The 17224-nt window shown below is 39.5% G+C and overlaps 1 protein-coding gene across 4 annotated transcripts in view; it reads right to left on the reverse strand.

Moving 5' to 3' along the window:
* The window catches only part of KATNIP (katanin interacting protein), a 65827-nt gene that overhangs the window by 17391 nt on the left and 31212 nt on the right, over nt 1–17224 (reverse strand). For all 4 annotated transcript variants that reach the window (XM_027796199.2, XM_013304644.3, XM_027796200.2 and 1 more), the window contains 5 exons: nt 12401–13132; nt 11629–11837; nt 7802–7865; nt 4130–4307; nt 1511–1676 (listed from right to left, as the gene is read on the reverse strand). In XM_027796199.2, the coding sequence (XP_027652000.2) occupies nt 1511–1676; nt 4130–4307; nt 7802–7865; nt 11629–11837; nt 12401–13132 (1349 nt within the window). The remainder of the gene's footprint in view (nt 1–1510; nt 1677–4129; nt 4308–7801; nt 7866–11628; nt 11838–12400; nt 13133–17224) is intronic.

A 17224-nucleotide genomic window follows, 5' to 3' on the forward strand; every position in this document is an offset into this window, starting at 1 on the left:
TCCCCTCCCAGCTCCTTGTGCCCCCCAGCCTGCTCGCTGGCAGGGCAGCGTGAGAAGATGAAAAGTCCGAGACTTGGAGTAAGCACTGCTCAGCAACAGCTAAAACATCGGGGTGTGACCAACATTATTCTCACACTAAATCCAAAACACAGCGCTGTACCAGCTACTAGGAAGAAAATGAACCTTATCCCAGTCAAAACTAGGACACAGATTTTACTAAAAATCCCTAGTTGTTATACAGGGGTTATGTTTAGATGGGCAGCTCACCATGCTCCTGAACCCTCCCATGTGTCAGACATGTTGGGTTAATGCAATGTATTACAAAACCAGGTGCCATATGTTAAAATCTGTAGATCATTTATGGCTTAAATTAAAGAACTTACACTCTGGCCCTCTGGGAGTCTTTGGCCAGCCTTTGGCACTCAACAACACCCATGCTGATACGAAAAGATGACAGGGCTCTGTTGTGGAAAGGAAACACCTCTCCACGCATTTATGTAGTTTTCATATTAAAGCAATTCCTGGAAGGTAAATTTACACAAAGAAGCCGTTCTGCCACTTTTGCCACTATCTTGCCCAATCATATGAAGGATCTGTGCCTCCAGCTTCAATTCTAAAATTTCTTCCAGAACTTTAGTGACCCTTTTTGTCCTTGTCCTGTCTCTCCCTGGTTTAATACATACCAACATTTTTCTTCTTATCTACTGACTGAGTCTAGACATCAAGAATGCAACAGTTACACATGAAGGGGAAGATCTGGAAACAAATGGATTCCTAAACTGTCTGTGCTGTGAACAGCAACTACTTCTTCATTATCATTACAAGCGTACGTATAGCTTCTGAGAAAAACCAGAGAAATGAGGGACAGCAAAACTCAGAGTGCCAGCAAGATGTAACATGACCTCTACCAGGTATCAATTGCCAGTCAATTCCCAGTATTCAATAAGAAAAAAAATACAAACCAAGCTATTTGGAAAAAGAAGAGAGGAGGTATGTGAGACAGTTTTAGCTAAACTACTTTAGCCAAACCGTTTGAAGATGTCAGCTTTCCCTAATAAATGTTAGAGATCTAGAGACTCTTCTTGCTTCTTGGGAAAGACTGATTGACTGGCCTTCTGTAACTTACCTAAACAGAATTTCTGTTAGAGAACCGTCTGTGCTCTCTCACTCCCTGTGTTCCAGGAAATAAAGAATCATATGGTAGGCCTAAGTACTAGATACCGAGGGATACCACTTCAGAATCATGTATTTTGAAAATAATATGTGCTGTTGTATGTGTCTCTTAGAAAAATCAGCTGTGAAGATTTCTTTAAACTATCTCTGGCTTTTTTTCAATATTTGCTGTTTGTGGAGACAGAAATGCATTATACCTGCCACAAAATTCAGACTCAGACAATCTAGAAAGATTTATGGTGTTCCATTAAGGCAGCTATATTCATTTATCACAGTACCAATTTTCCAATGCACTGCCGTATATTTTTGCTGGCAGTGCTCCTTTTCTTTTACTTACCCCTCTATAGGTATCCTCCGGAGATTTATTATAGTTCCAAAAGCGAAGCCCTGCAATACTTTCAATTTTATCAAAATGGATTGTGAGCAGATGATCTTCTCCAAAAGAGAAGGGAACAAGCCACATATGGTCATCTTCTACTGTGATATTAGTCCCATCTATTAACCTTCAAAGAGAAAAATCCATTAGCTGCAAAAAAAGGAAAAGCCTGCTTTTCTCATGAAAATCAGGTACTTTACTAGGTGTTTTTTTCTAGATCCTGCTTCCAGGGCTTAATGTGCCCATGTGTACGCAATTAAAAAGCACAGTAAACATCAAAAATAAAATGCAATTGCTGAACTAAAGACGGGGGGTGGGGTGGGGAGCAGACAGTATTTCCTTTAGTTGGGTCTCCCTGAGGAAAAACAGAAAAATCCTTAGGTTTTCCCTGTGTGAACAGGAGCCGGTAGAGGAAAGCTCAACTGTACCAAAACGGCCAAAGGCAAAACTCTAAGGCCCAGACACAATATAATTTATTAATATAGTACCATGCCTGAACTGGTGTGTGTTACTATGCCAAAGCAACCACACCGAATCCAACAAGTTGCTGGATGGCAGCTGGATAACCCAGAGAAGGAGCAGAGTTTCTTCACATCCTTCTTCATGCACACAGGTTGGCACATTCCTACTTTTCCAAAAAGCTTTGTACCAGGATGACAATGTCTTTTCATAATAGCACAGACTTCAGGCTGACTAGATAAAGTTAATTCCATTATTTCCTCATTTTGGAATCCTGACATTCTCCTACCACAAACTACAGCATACAAAGATGGAGTAAAGGAGAATATAAACTAATTGTCCTCTGTAATTACTTTGGTACACTGCCCTGTGTACTTACTATTTATTTAAAAGTTTAATGGAAGAATGAGTGCCAGACTTGGCAGTTCCTTAAAGAAAAAGGTTTGAATAATTACCCTTTCAGAGAGGAACTAATTAGGGAGCCCATGAGAGAAGATATAATCCTTGACTTGGTCCTGAATAGCACACAGGACTCACTCCAAATGCTAGAGCTAAAGAGCACTGCAGTGCACTCAAATTCAACATGCTTGCAGAAATATCAAAAGTCAGAAAAGCCCCTATTTCTTGTGCCCAAACAGGTTTTTACACAAAAATGATGATGTAAAAAAAAAAAAAAAAAAAAAGGCAACAAAATAAAATAAAAACATTACACACAGCAGGGAGAATATTAAGGGATATTATACTGGAAACACAGAAAAATGAATCCCACTTACTAAGAAAGATGTTAGAAAGAGGGAGGACTTGAAAAATCAAAGCCAGCCTGGCTCAGTGGCAGGATAAAGAAAGTTATTACACGCCATCTTTCAACAAAATTCATGATCAAAAAACCCTAAATGGATAGGATCATAAACTCTGGAAGGCTAAATGCGTATGCACAGGCCAAAAAAAAGAGTATGAAGGCTAGCAAGCAAAAGGTACCATAAATAAAATTCCTCAAATACATCAGGAGCAGAAAGCCTGCCAGAAATTCTGTAGGATCAACAGATGACTAGGCAGTAAAAGGAGCATTCAGAGAAGATAAAACACCAACAGGAAAGCTAAATGAATTCTTTGCATCTGGGTGCATCACAGTGGAGTATGGAGAGACTTATAAAGACTCCACCACCAGAAACTCTTCATCACAGGGGATCTCATGGGATGATTTCTTAGATCTTGACATCTACAGAAGACTTTCATACAAATAGGCAAAAGAACCAAGGAATTACATACAAGTAAACTTGACATCTGTATTAGTCAGATTGGCAGAAATTACAAAGAACCGTGGATAAATACAGCATTCTAAGACTCAACAAAGATCTTGAAAAGAGAAGCCCTAATTCATAAACCTATTCACAGACCATAAATATGCCAGAGGACAGGATTACAGCTGAGAATACCCTTTAAAAATGGAGATATGACTTGGAAACAACAGGATGCAGCTTCAGTAGCATCCAAATGCTGAGTCCTCTCCAGACCCATAGCATATGATTTCTGTACTGCTGCCATTCAGGAGGTACAAGTTAATTTGAGGACGTATACTGTCAATGAATAAAACTTCATTTTATTAACAAAAAAAATTTTACAAAAGCTGCAGAATTGCCAAAAGAATGACACCTATTTATGCAATACCTTAATACACCCTCACCCTTGGCTAACTTGAAAATTTGTCTTGAAATCATCCAGAAATCCTGCCTAAATATCACTGCATATGCACAGACAGATGCTACAGAGCACCCACATTTCTGCCTGGAAAGTCGTTAGCAGAGATACCAACTGGGCATATCACAATCTCCTAACTCAAACACAGTCTTTTGGAAACATCTTACTCATGTTTCTACAACAGGCTGTTCCCGAGTAGCATTCCAAGAATGAGCAGTGACAGTATGAAAATCATGTTCACATTAACATGTGTTAACATAATAAAAGCATATATAATTCTGTCACTTTAAAAAGTCTCATGTAAAATGCTAAAATTGATAAATTTCCAAAACTATTGGTGGAAACAACAGGCACAAAGAAAAAAAATAAAAGAAAAAGAACGGTGCCGAAATGCTTGGACAATCTAACTCTTTTGCTACTTACTTTTCTAATGTTCTGGAATCTCCTGTATACTCCGGAAGATCATTTAAGTCTTGGGGTGAAGCAGAAATCTGTTCTGTATTTATTTGTAATGCATGACCATTCTTTCCTATCACTTCAAATCCTGTCAGTCCAAGGTAATGAGAGTCTCCCCAGGTCATGGTAAAATTCAGTTGCAGGCCTATATAAAAGAATATAAATTTAATATATCTATACACATACTTACTACTTACTAGTTTGAAGTAAGGAGACAATATAAGACTGCATGCAAGCCCCAGTGATTAACATTGTATGTACTGTGTTTAGACTAAATAACTTTATATGCTGTATTGGATATGTCCTGGTCTGCACACCTGCCTCCACATGTATTAGACCCCTTTAGTGGGGCACCAACATCTTGTTCACTTGTAACTGTACAACTCCTGATCAAGCACATTACCAAGTGTCTCATTACTTAGATTGTAGACTGGTGGTAATTAAATGATAAATTTAAGCAGTTACATGAAAGATTTTGTGATTATGCAGACACAGAGAAGACCTATTAGGCTGAAGCCTATCCATCATCTTTTGCCAGCTAAGTGACTACATAGATTCATATAAATCCAGTCTCTCATAAATCCATAAATTGTCAGAGAACATCAACTCATAGTTGGTTTACTAATGCATTTAAGTTACTATGTTCATGTCAGAACTGGACACATGGATGTATTTTAGTGGAACAGCGTTAGTGAAAAGCAGCAATGTTGATTAGCCTGCATCCCCAGAAAATAAATACAAAAGAAAAACTGGGCAGACAAAAGATTGTATGTGTATCTTCAGATCCACCTGTTTCACACCTTACTGAAAAAATATAAATAGCATATACAGATATAACAAGTAATATTTCAATCTGGTCAGGTTCCGTAAAAATCTATCACTGTAAATTAAAAACATCTTTTGTTTCACACATTACAGAAGCCCAGAAATAATCAGGTTGGATAATGTGTAAAGAAGCACCAGTAGTCATGACGCCCTGTAAAACAAACAAGCATTAAACCTATTAAGCCATCCAGCCCAATTACCTCTAAATAGCCGTAGCAATTTACGCGAGACTAAGCCTTGATATGCACATAAATTCACTTGGGTGTAAGATCTCATTAGCATTTGCAAGGACGCTAAGAAATAAATAGTTCTATTAGCTGACAAGTTTGGAGCTATGGCTACATTGCTATTAGACGCTATTCCCAAGGCCATTGCTAAAACGAAACTCGCTTAGTGTACGAGCATGCAAGAGTTCTCGTATATTTTGAAACAAAAGGGAAAAGACTGAGTAAAGCAGCTACACACAAGGTTTAGTATTCACATCACCATGCCAATGCCTTCATAGAATCTCAGACTGATGCAGGGTGGAAGGGACCTCTGGAGGTCTCTAGTCCAACTCCAAGCTCAGAGCACGTCCATTACATCAGGTCTCTTGGGAGCTAATCCAGCGGAAATCTGAAGGTTCCCAAGGCTGGCAGATTTCAAAAACTCTCTCAACCCTACCCTCAGGGTGAAAAAGATTTCCTAATACCCGGTTGGCAATTCTTGTCTTCTACCTCATTGACTCAGCTGCCTCTCAACCCGATCCTATGTCGATGCCTGAGAATGGCCTGGACCCCTCCTTTCTATGCCCTTCTGATAGGCTATAGGTAGCAAGAAGATCTCCCCTCACCTTATCTTCTCTTCTGCAGGATGAACAAACCAACCCAGCCCTCCCACGTTTCTCTCACATGCCAGGTACGCCAGCTGCCTGACCATCTTGGTCACCCTCCTCCACTGGACCCACACCAGTAATGACAAATTTCTTCTTGTTCTAGGGAGCTCCATACTGAACCCCATACTCCAAACGCAGCTGCACACAAGCAGAATCCCCTTCCTTGCCCTGCTGGCTGCACTCTTATTTTTGCATCCCAGGAGGCAGGTGGCTGCCTTTACTGCAAGGCGGCACTGCTGGCTGGTTCAGTTTGTGGTCTTCGAAGGACTTTAGGCCCTTCAATGCAAAGCTGCTTTTTTAGCTAGCTGGCCCCCAGCCTGGCCTGCGGCACACATTATTACCTCCCACACTTTGCACTTGCCCTGAACTTCATGAGGTTACGCTGGGTAACATGTTACCATTTCTCCAGCTTGCTGAGGTACCTCTGAAGAACAGCCTTGCCCTCCAGGATATCAACCACTCCCCTCTGCTTGGTATCACCCACAACCTTGCTGTGACCGTACTTTATCCCATCAACCAAGTTCTTTCAAAAAGAAGACACTGAGCAGTGCAGACTATAGTAGTACTGTTCCCTGAGGGACACCTCTAGTAACTAGCCACTAGCTGGACTTCGTACCAGTGACCATCACACTCTGAGGCACTATTTCTCCTTTACATCATGACTGGCAACAGGATGAAAGAGATGAAAACTACCTACAACAGGCCAAAGATATAAATCCTCAGTGACTCCATGCACAATTTATTACCAGGATTCCCAGATGAAAAGGCAGTACTGATCCTAAGTTTTGCACAATTTCCAGTAATTTCCCAAAACGAGAAACAGCAAAAGGACTCTCACTCCAGGTCTAAGGGACCACCCCACAAAATAAGAACAAGGAACAATATACACAGGCAGGGCAGGGTATGCAGAAATCATTGGCAAAAATGAGGCTGTAGCCTCTAGTTGTTTTTGTGCAAGGTCGTTTACATAGACAGGCCCTTGTAGCAATTAATGGCGTTTTTTTCTGTTTAAGAGACTAAGTTGGAGTTTGTTTTGCATTTCATAAGGCATGGAAAGCCTCCCTTAAATGCAGCTAGCTTTCTCCAGCTCTTTCCCTGCAAGAACTCATAGAACTCAGGACCTATGTGTGATAGGGACAGGTTAGTCCAATTAACAATGTCTTGTCAGTGTCACAAACTATACCTGCTGAGCTCTGAATCACACCCTCACTACACTTTTTTCACCCACTTTGAGAAATGGGAGAAGGGAAAGGCATCTTAAGTTCACAGGTATGAATTGATCATAGACATGCTCATAGATAAAAGTTCACAGATCCAGATATCCTTCATGGGTCACAGATCACAGACGTGTGACTAAGGCACAGCACTGTGTATATTTGCAGAGAGCACAGCACAGGTTGCTGAGGTCTTTATGCCAGGCCCAAGAACCAGATTTCTCTTGTGCTGGTCGAACGACCAGAAGCTGATACCAAAACCTCTGGGCTGTCCAGAAGTTCTCTGGACAATAACTTAAAGGGCCACATAGATCTGTTTTTGTACAGGATAAAGAAATCAGGTACTTCAAGTATGAATATAACATTCTGGTATAGCTTTACTGTAGGGTTTCCATTGCCTATCAGATCTGAGAAATTAAGTCACTGTACAGAAATATGTAGGATTGGGAGAGAATTACTGGGTAAGGGACACGGCTATTACAAATCCCATTCAGGGACTAGGCAAACAGCTAGTGCTATTTTTCTGAGATTAAAAGCCAACTGTTACGACATAATATTCTAAATGCCATAGTAAACAAAGCTTCTGCCTTAAATATTCAATTACTCTTCTTTATACTAGACCTGACATCTGTCACAAAGTTCCGTACAGCTCTGACAAATCAAATCCTCCTTGATAACATGTTAAGGGGGAGGGAGATTAAGCAAGAAGTAAATGTAAGAACTTACATTTTCCAGTAAATATTCCTGATTCCTTGGGTATACATTCAGAGAGAGGGTCTGGCTCTTGAACCTAAGAAGTAAACAGGTGCATCATATACATATAACAGACATACTGTTTATAAAGTGTGTGCGTGTGTGTGGACTTGTCTGTTTCTTTAGTTTTGGGCAGGTTTTTTGCATCCAGCCTTTTGTATATCAATCTCCCCTTTGCCCCACCATCCAGGGTGTCCTGCAAATAATGGGAAATATGCCCCAAAATGTAGATCATAGGGCTCCTTATAAAGTCAAAACTGTTAGGGGTTTTTTGTTGTTAGTGCACACTGAAGTGTTAAACAGGAGACTCCCTAGTGTGGGCTACCTGTTCTCAAAGAGGCTGAAATTCTTAAGTCAGTCTCACTTACCTGCAGACTGCAATTAGCAAATGATAATGTGCTGTATTTGTAACACATGGCAAATATGTTGCAGAGACAAGAAGAACCAAGAGGCAGAGCAAATAAGCAAACTTGTCCAAAAGCTTACATTTGTTCTTTGACAATACTAATTAATAATAGCCTATGTTATTCAAAATAGCAAACCAGAAAGTGAATAAACAGATGACAAATTCTGCTGATCATACTGGGGCAATTAGGGTAGTAAAGACAACTGCAGAGGTTGCAGACTGACTTCATTTCATTGAGTGAGCATGATGAAATGGCTAATTATATACACTGTAGGTAATTGTAAAAATACTACATATGATGAAAACAATCTTTACAGATACAGTACTGGGCTCCAAACAAAACAATAGCAGATTAGAATGAAATCTTGGCATTATTATAAGTAATCCTACAAAAACATCAGTTCAATCCTCATTAGTAAGCAAAAAGCCAAACAGGAAATTAGAAGTCCAGACTCATTCTCTATAGCTTCATTCATCGTTAGAAGTAGACTTCCTGTCATCCAGAATACATCAAATGGATCTACATTGTGCCTAAAAAAACCAAAAGGCTTGTCAACGCTTTTCTCCTACTGTCATATTAGAGCTGTGCAGGATAACCATTGACATCCTGGATCTTATATGTGTATGTTCCCAGACTGCAACATATTCCATGTAGTAGCAAATGTCCTTGTAATTAAGTGGGTGAAACTGAAGAAGAAGTGTGCACTGAAATAAACACACGCAGACAACCTAGAGAAGATGGAAAAAACCCTTCTACTGTCTTGCAAAACTGTGACTCTATCTTAGATACTTGATGCCTTCTTCTCAGAAGAACTTCAAAAGACCAGCCTGGGAATTAAAATTTGCAACTCCACTGAATATCAAAACCCACGGACACAATAAAGCTAGTGGTTTTATGGAATGCAGAATAATGCCCTCCCTTGCAGGCAGTAAACCACCTGTGCCAAGCTACCTTATTACCTTTTCTCCCTCTTCCTCCTTTCTTGACTACTCAGATCCCTTCATTCCACTGGTGCCCACTATCTTTTCTTTCAGATATTGTTCAATTTTCTATAATTTCAACTATGCCTACTTGCTCCTACCTGTGACTTGCTTGCTCCTACCTTATGACTAGAACAAAACACCACCATAGTACAGGAGTTGTTGGAAAAGCAATAAAAAGTAAAAAGTATTTCCCTGGTCCTACACCTGACCATACTGTATAGCACCTTCCATGTGAGGAATAACTGAAGTAGGACTAAACATTCTGGAAAAGAGACTTAGTGTGACAGAGAGGCATAAATCTTTTGAGTGTCTTGAAGAAGCAAATGGAAAAAAATTGTTTAGTTTCTTCCAACACAAAAACTAGGGGACATTAAGTGAAGCTAGAGACAACCAGAAAGAGGTTCTTTGTGCTACACAAGTTAAGCTGGGAAATTTACCACAGAGCATGGTTAAGCTGTAGAAGTGCCCTCAGGTTCAAAAACCTAGTGGATGAATTAACACAAAAAAAAAAAATCTATGGCTGGTTACTAAACACAAAGGCTAAGTCAAGGAGTCCTTGTGAGACAAATTTTGAAGGGCTGGATGAGTGTTTCAGAAAAACACCACTGCATGTTTGCGCTGCTCTTACATTCTCCGCAGGCATCCACTATCAGCCACAGTCAGAGTTGGGTCAAGTGCACTAGTAACAGCTCTGACTTGCTATAAAGGCTGACATGTTAAGGATTACTGAATTCATAGGAAAAACAGATGACTGTGGATAATATTGACAAGAAATTAAGATGCTCCCATAAGAGCTTTTGAAAAGTTCTGTAGACAGTGCAGTGTAACTCTGCTTCATCCACTGAACATGCTACAGGAAAAAAGGGTGCATCATCGACAGGTAGACTGTTCAAGCCCAATACTAGCCTGAATGCCAACGTAATGCTGGGCAAGACAAATCATCTAGTAATCTGCATCATTCTGATAGCATAAGCATCCGTCTACAAAATCTTGATGGTACCAACAAATACAGAATATCAGGGAGATCAATGGCTCAGTCACAATAGCTTCTGTTATCGCATTGCTGATACAGCATGTTTCAGAGTTAGAAAAGGAGTATGAAGGGCGTCACAGATGAAGAGCAAAATAAAAGGCAGAGGCTCTGAGTAAGGACCAGACAGGCCACGTCTAGGCTTCTGCAATGAAAGAGTTCCTGGTGAATGCTCACAATAAACAAGCGATCAAGAAAAGAACAGTGAACTTCAATTTGTGTTCATGGAATCCTGCATTGCGTAAGGTGCCTGAACAGTTTAAGATACGACAAACAAAGATGACACTGAAATTACTGTTGCCAGTGTTAACCAGCACTGAAGAAGTCAAAAGGATTAGAGTCACTGACTCATGATCTTAATAGTGAGATCAAATTCCAATGTCATGGCATGTCCCTTTGTCTTATAAGCCACCAGGAGAAGAGGACAAGACAGAACAGGAAGGCTTAACAACAGCACAAGGCTCATTAGGAGCCATATATCACTGGGAACACTTCACCTGAACCAGCTGGAATTTGGGTCGATTCAGCTTTGGATCTCCTCACAGACTTACACGTAAGAGTGTGACCCCTACAAAAAGATAACATCATTGAAGCAGCAATAGGTGCTCATGAAAATTCTAAGGTAGAGGATTTGATGGAAATCAGGTCAAAGTCTGCCCCACACCATCCTGAGCAGAAAATCTTGCAGGATCTTAGCTCAGACACTGGACTGTTGGGCTGGAATGGTTTGAGGCAAGACTCCAGTGCTTGAAAATATGGCTTTCCTCCAAGCAGTAAAACACCTACTGTATGGAACAGTAAAGTGGCATTTTTATGCTGCAAAATGCACACAGACCTGTGGAGATGCTAGTCAAAAAAGGGAAGAGTAAAAATTAGGGGACACTTGACAGGGGGAGATCCTTCTCACCTAGCATACTTAATTCGTGGAGGAAGGAAAAAACAAGAGTATACTTTGTGTGGAAAACACGGAAAAGTCTTTGGTTTGGAGTGACAGGGAGCACAGCTACTCATTACATGAATAAATGTATGATAAAAATCACGGACAGTGGCATAAACCTGTAGGAGTACCTAAATCAAAAAGAACTTCCTCTAATCTCTGTCCAAGGAAGTAAAGAAAAAAACCAAACCACCATACTATCTGGTATAATTTTCCTTGTAGTTTTATTAATTAATCAGAAAAACAACAATTTGGAGGACCTTTTGGACCAAAAAAACGCACATAAATTATTGAGCTGGTGAAAAAAGTAATCTTCAAAACAGACAGATAGCTGCATTAGTTCTTCTACAGAGCTTTACTCCATCATGGAAATCAGTGTCTACTGCTTCCATGTCATGTTTCAAAAAGACATTATAGGGAGTTCTGAACATGGAGGCCCCTACCTGTAGATCCCCTGTTCTTGATCCTGCTTGTGTAAAAGGTCTTTCATCTCCCTCCCTATCAGCAGTTGTTGGCCTCTTTAGCTCTTCCTCATATCTCAAGGAGCTGGCATTTTCCATTTCTCCATGATAAGTTTCATCATAGCAGTATATAGCTTCAAGAATGTCATCATCGGTAGTAAACAGTATGGTATCCCCGAAGTGCTCTGGAGCTGGAGGCAATATACAGAATTAAATGGAGAAACCATACAAAAGAATATATAGAGTGATAAAAACTATTTTCAGTCCTTCTTTACATTTAATTTGCAGTAGTGTTTAAAGATAATATATGGTAAATTGATACTGACAACTGATATAATTAGTATGTTCATTCCCAAACTTATACTGCACAGCAGAATAGAGAACTCAGTCAAATTTCAAATACATATAAAAGAAAATGGGGAAAAAGCTTCTCCATCACCTTTTCCAGAAGACCATATCTGTGCGAACAAGTAAAAGTCTGCAACTTTTAAATGTCTAGTGACTATATGATGTTATTGATATATGGTCTTGTCGCTAAGACATCGTTAAGAGTAGAGATTAACTCTATATGCTGCTAAATTCACAGTTTCATTGAAGAATGCATTACTGGGTTTTGCATTATGTTTTGAAATTAAAAGGACTAAATACTATACAAAGTGCCACTTGCTTTGAAGTGGAAAGTGATAACAAACAAGCTAAATGTATTTGTATTGTACTGCTGTTTCCACAAAGAAAACAAGAAATTATAGCATACCTCCAGACAAGGTTCCTGAAGCTTTCGCAATTTCTCCTTTAAAGATGCATTGTTCATCTAACAACATTATAATGTCTTTCACACCTCTGAAAGAATGTATGCGAGATTTATTATAATTCCAAATCCTAATCATAGCTACTTGACAGGAATTCACAAAGTCAATAAAGATGAAGTGAGGTTTTCCAGGGGTAAATGGTGCGAGCCAGAGATGCATATCATCCTGGGTCCGATTTACCCCATCAATTAGGTTGGTTATTATTCTGGGATCATTGCCATAAGCTGGTAAAATATTTATATCAGGTGGTTCAGCTGTTATTTTTGAAATCTGAACAGGCTCTCCTTTAGAACTGAAAACTTCAATTCCATTAAGACCAACATAATGTCTGTCTCCCCATGTTGTTTGAATGTCTATCACCAAGTGCTTTCCATAAGGTAAAACAGGAATTTTAAAATCATTTCCATCATGTGCCTCCACAGAATTTCCTTCTTGCCTTTTCAGTAGCATTTGTAGTCCCTCTTTTCTCACTTGCTGATATTCTCCAGGCCGGTTGATTTTCTGTTGATGGAGAAACTCATCAAAAATATCCCCTTGAAAATCCATGTTAGAGATTCGGCCACGATGGGAATAATTAAACTTTACCAAGGAGTTCCAGGACTCCTGCAGCGTGTGTTCTTGTTCATTGTGCCACTTTGCTCTAGAAGTTGCTATGTCCTTGATCGAAAACGCTGCATCTGGAAAAAAACATTACATAGGCATTTAATGTATCAACAGGACTGGAAGCAAAGCACTACAACACGAACTTTCCAGAATTACACTGATCATACTTGTGTTCCCTTACTGTGAAATTCTGTTACAGCAACACTTTTTTGTTGCCTCCCTATTACGAGGGCTACATGTTCCAATTTCCCTTCCCCATTTAGACATAACAAAACCAATCGTTTTTAACTATTGAAGAGCAAAGCACATGCCGAGATACAAAATGCAACTAAGTTTGAGATTGCAAATCCTTGACACAACGCTTACAGAACTTGGGATTTTGCCCAGTGATACTTATTATGTGGCTGTCACGACAGTTTAAATCATCTGTCTGCATTTCTGCAGAACATCTTTCAAACAGCTGGAAATGGCTTAAGTGGTGAAGTTTATAAAGCATTACAGAGAAAAGGTAGGGCTTCCTGTCAAAATCAGCCACGAGTATATAAAGAAAAGTGATGAGAAAAGACGTAGGTTCAGCGTACAACAAGAATGAGGTCAGCATTGCATTCTGTGCAGGTAACACCCAAATATTTTTCTCACTTTTCAGCAAGTGAGATGTAGAAGGGGGATAATGACAAAGGATCTAATGGGAACGCAGTGGAGACGACAAATTAGAGGGGCACAGTGGGAGCAAAGCATGCTCTCCTTGTGACTGCGCTTGGGAACTGCTTAATTTCCACCTCAAAACAATTAAGAGCAGATAATAACAAAGATTTTCAATAAAGCTGTCACTTATGTATTTTCTTCAAATAAATGAAGAAAAGCAAGTGGAGTACTAAAGAATTACAGACCCATGGGCTAGATTTTACTTCTGTACAATGTCCTTGAGTGTATACTAAAACAAATGGTTATCAAGAATAAATGCCAATAGCTGTAAAATGCAAAATAATAATTTCCCAAAAGACTTCTCAAGACTAACTTTCAACTTTCTTTTTGGAAAGAGGCAATGTTCCTAATCTATCTGTGGCCAATAATCATTTACAATACACAAGCGAGATAAAAATAAGAATTTTAAAGCAGATGGGAAACTACCTAAAAGAGGGTTGTTTTCCAGAATGAAAGGCTGGAGACGAACCTGGCCACTCCTCCTTACCCCACAAGGGGAATACAGAGAGGAAGCAGAGGTCCATACTTCAGAGAATATCAGACTTTTTAAGTCACTCCCTTGTTCAAACCACCATCCATATGGATACTCATGAGGTGGGTGATCCCAAACTACTTCCCAGAGCCTCACAATTTACCTGAAGAAGATGACACTGTATATATATTTACCACTTTAAAATGTCAAAGTTTGAAAATTTCAGAATGAGGATGTACAGAAGAGTATTTGACATCCACTGGTTTTCCTTGTTTTGGAGGTTTTTTCCCTTTTTTTCCTTTTTTTTAAACATTACATACTTCAAGCAGTACAGAGATTACAGCTTTGAAGCACTTCTACAGCAGTTCAACAGGAGTTACTGTCAATGGGAGGTTAACAGGTTTGTTAGCTATGTTAAGAAGTGACAACAGGAAAAGTGGAGCTCTGAAATGAAAGCAGAGAATAGCCCAAAACCACAGGCCAATGGCTGAAGGCTTACAGGGTTTGGGCTGGTTTTTTTTAGAATCTAAAATTTATTATTTTTATTGGAGCCACGTGAACAAACTCTGCATGCAAAACAAAAGTATCCCACTTGCAGATGTTACAGATACATTCCCAGTCTTCTGCATGCCTGAGAGGATTGTATGGTGGATGCTATCCCAGCATCCAGAAATGATGACACCTGCAATGTGCACCTCCCCTATGGGTTTAGGGGGGATTTCTTGAATCACCAAGTGCCTTGCCCTGCTTCCAATGGCAACACACTCCACACAATTCCTCTCAGAACTTCAGTAAACTACATTTGAGGCAACGTTAGCTTGGAAAAAAACTACCTTTCTTCTCCCTCTGTTGTGTTAATCTCATTTTTACTTCCTGCAGTTATAAATAGCAATCACATTTCCATGCTGCAATCACACAATTCATTACCTAAATCATTCTAAAAGCTCTCTTCTGTATCTGTTCCACTCTGTAATCAGCTTTCCTGAAAATGGATGATCAGAACTGCAGTTTTGCAACTGACATCTCACGAGTGCCTGTGTTGAGATATTAATATTCCCCTAACTAACAGAAATGCCTCTGCTGATACATCCTCAGAGTGCATCACTATAATCATGCCTGCGTCACGCTAGCATTTCATAGTCAATCTGTTACCAACTACTCAACCAAGATCCTTCTCTTCCTCGGTCATTTTCAATTGATGATTACTCAGCTTACAACTTAATTTTTTGTTATTAGTCCCCAAATGACCCTGCTAGCAGTACTATTGAATTGCATTCCAAAGCTATTACTCCAGTTCTCAAGCTCATCTTTCTGTGCCGTTCTTTAATCTTCTTAACTCATAACACCCCAAATTATATGTTATTTGCAAATTTGATCAGTACACTGCCATCATTTCCTTTGCACATTAAACCAGTTATCAAAGAAAAATTGTATGTTTTTATAGCAACATTAACTCGAGCCAAATATGCATGTATGTGCTAGTTTTAATTTCTGTTGTTCTCATTATTCTTCATTTAGTGACCAAAGGCAGGCTGTGACACTGCATACGAGCTTGTGCAGCCTCCCCATTGTCACATACTGCTATTGGGAAACTGCAGTTCCCGTAGCCCCGTACCAATTAAAATTCACCACTCTTAGGGAAATGCTTAATACTGTTTCCCTGTGGTTAATGCTCACTCAGCTCCACTGCGAAGATGGCTTTACCCTGCACAGTACAGCACAGAGAGAACAAAAGCTGCTCGATGGCATGCAATTTTCCCAGGGACAAACACATATTGGGAGTTTTAAGCACCAGAAAAACCTGCTCTGAGCAACATTAGAGAACAGTATAATTAGAATCATAATAAGCCTCATCTTACAGTTTACATGAAAACTTCTCAATTTTTAGCATTTTTACAACCAAACAGAAATTACTAAGGTGGGACTTATTTATATTTTCCATAATGTTGACAAGTTTTTAATATAACAGAGGTACTGTGAAATGTGTGAAACAGCAAAAGGGCTGTGGTGAGTGGGTGGGTGAAGGCAGTTATTCCAACTACTTCCGTACTTTTTTCTTCTTTGAGGTATAATTGCAGACATAAGATTATTGTTTTCTCCACAGATGGGCAGAGAAGAAAAAATTTAGATATTCTAAGTTTAGAAAGAACCATTTTCCTCACCTGTCTGCAAAGCTGTTGATATTTGAGCTGGCATTCCTGCACTTACGCATATTTCCAGTCCCTTACGACCATAACTTTAATGTATACACCCAAATACAGTATACAGCAAGCTACACTATCATGTACATTTTTCTGATGCTAAATCACTCCCAAAATTTCAATTCGTATTTTTGTAACCTCGTCTTCCAATTCTCTGGGGCTTGTTGTCCTTGTTCTGTCAGACTATCTTCATTTGAGTCAAGTCTTACAGGATGCCAAAGAAGAGGTATGAAGGGTCCAAAAAAAAAAAAAAAGTCAGTGACACATGGCTTGAAACTGAACAGAGGAGATTAAAAATAGATCCTAAGCAACAGAAACCCAAAAATGTTGGTTAAAAGCAAGACAAACTAGAACCTGTGGGTAAGAAATTCTATTCTTGTGTTATTTATAGTGGTTAAGCACAAAAATATTACCCCACACACAGAAAATTTCTTAGCCAAAGATTGGGAGAGAGCAGGAACTTCACAACTTGGCCAGTTCTCATACTTTTCCCGGGGCACACACTGTTGCCAGAGGTAGAACACAAGTACACAAATCTGGATCTTCCACCTCCAACAGGATCCAGACAAACTAAAAAAGGTTTGAAGAAGAATGAAAAGGATAATCAAAAGCATGGAGGAGATAACAGCTAAATTTACAAGAAAAAGCTTCATAAATAAGCAGAGATGTCTGAGGGAGAGGTTTGAAAGAGGTATGTGATCTTATGAGCAGAGAAGGGAAAATAAGGGCAGTTTTCCAATCACTCTGAACAAATACATTCAGCATATATTCTCACTGAGAAAGACACA

This window comes from Falco peregrinus, chromosome 5 (assembly GCF_023634155.1).
Source record: "Falco peregrinus isolate bFalPer1 chromosome 5, bFalPer1.pri, whole genome shotgun sequence".
NCBI lineage: Eukaryota > Metazoa > Chordata > Aves > Falconiformes > Falconidae > Falco > Falco peregrinus.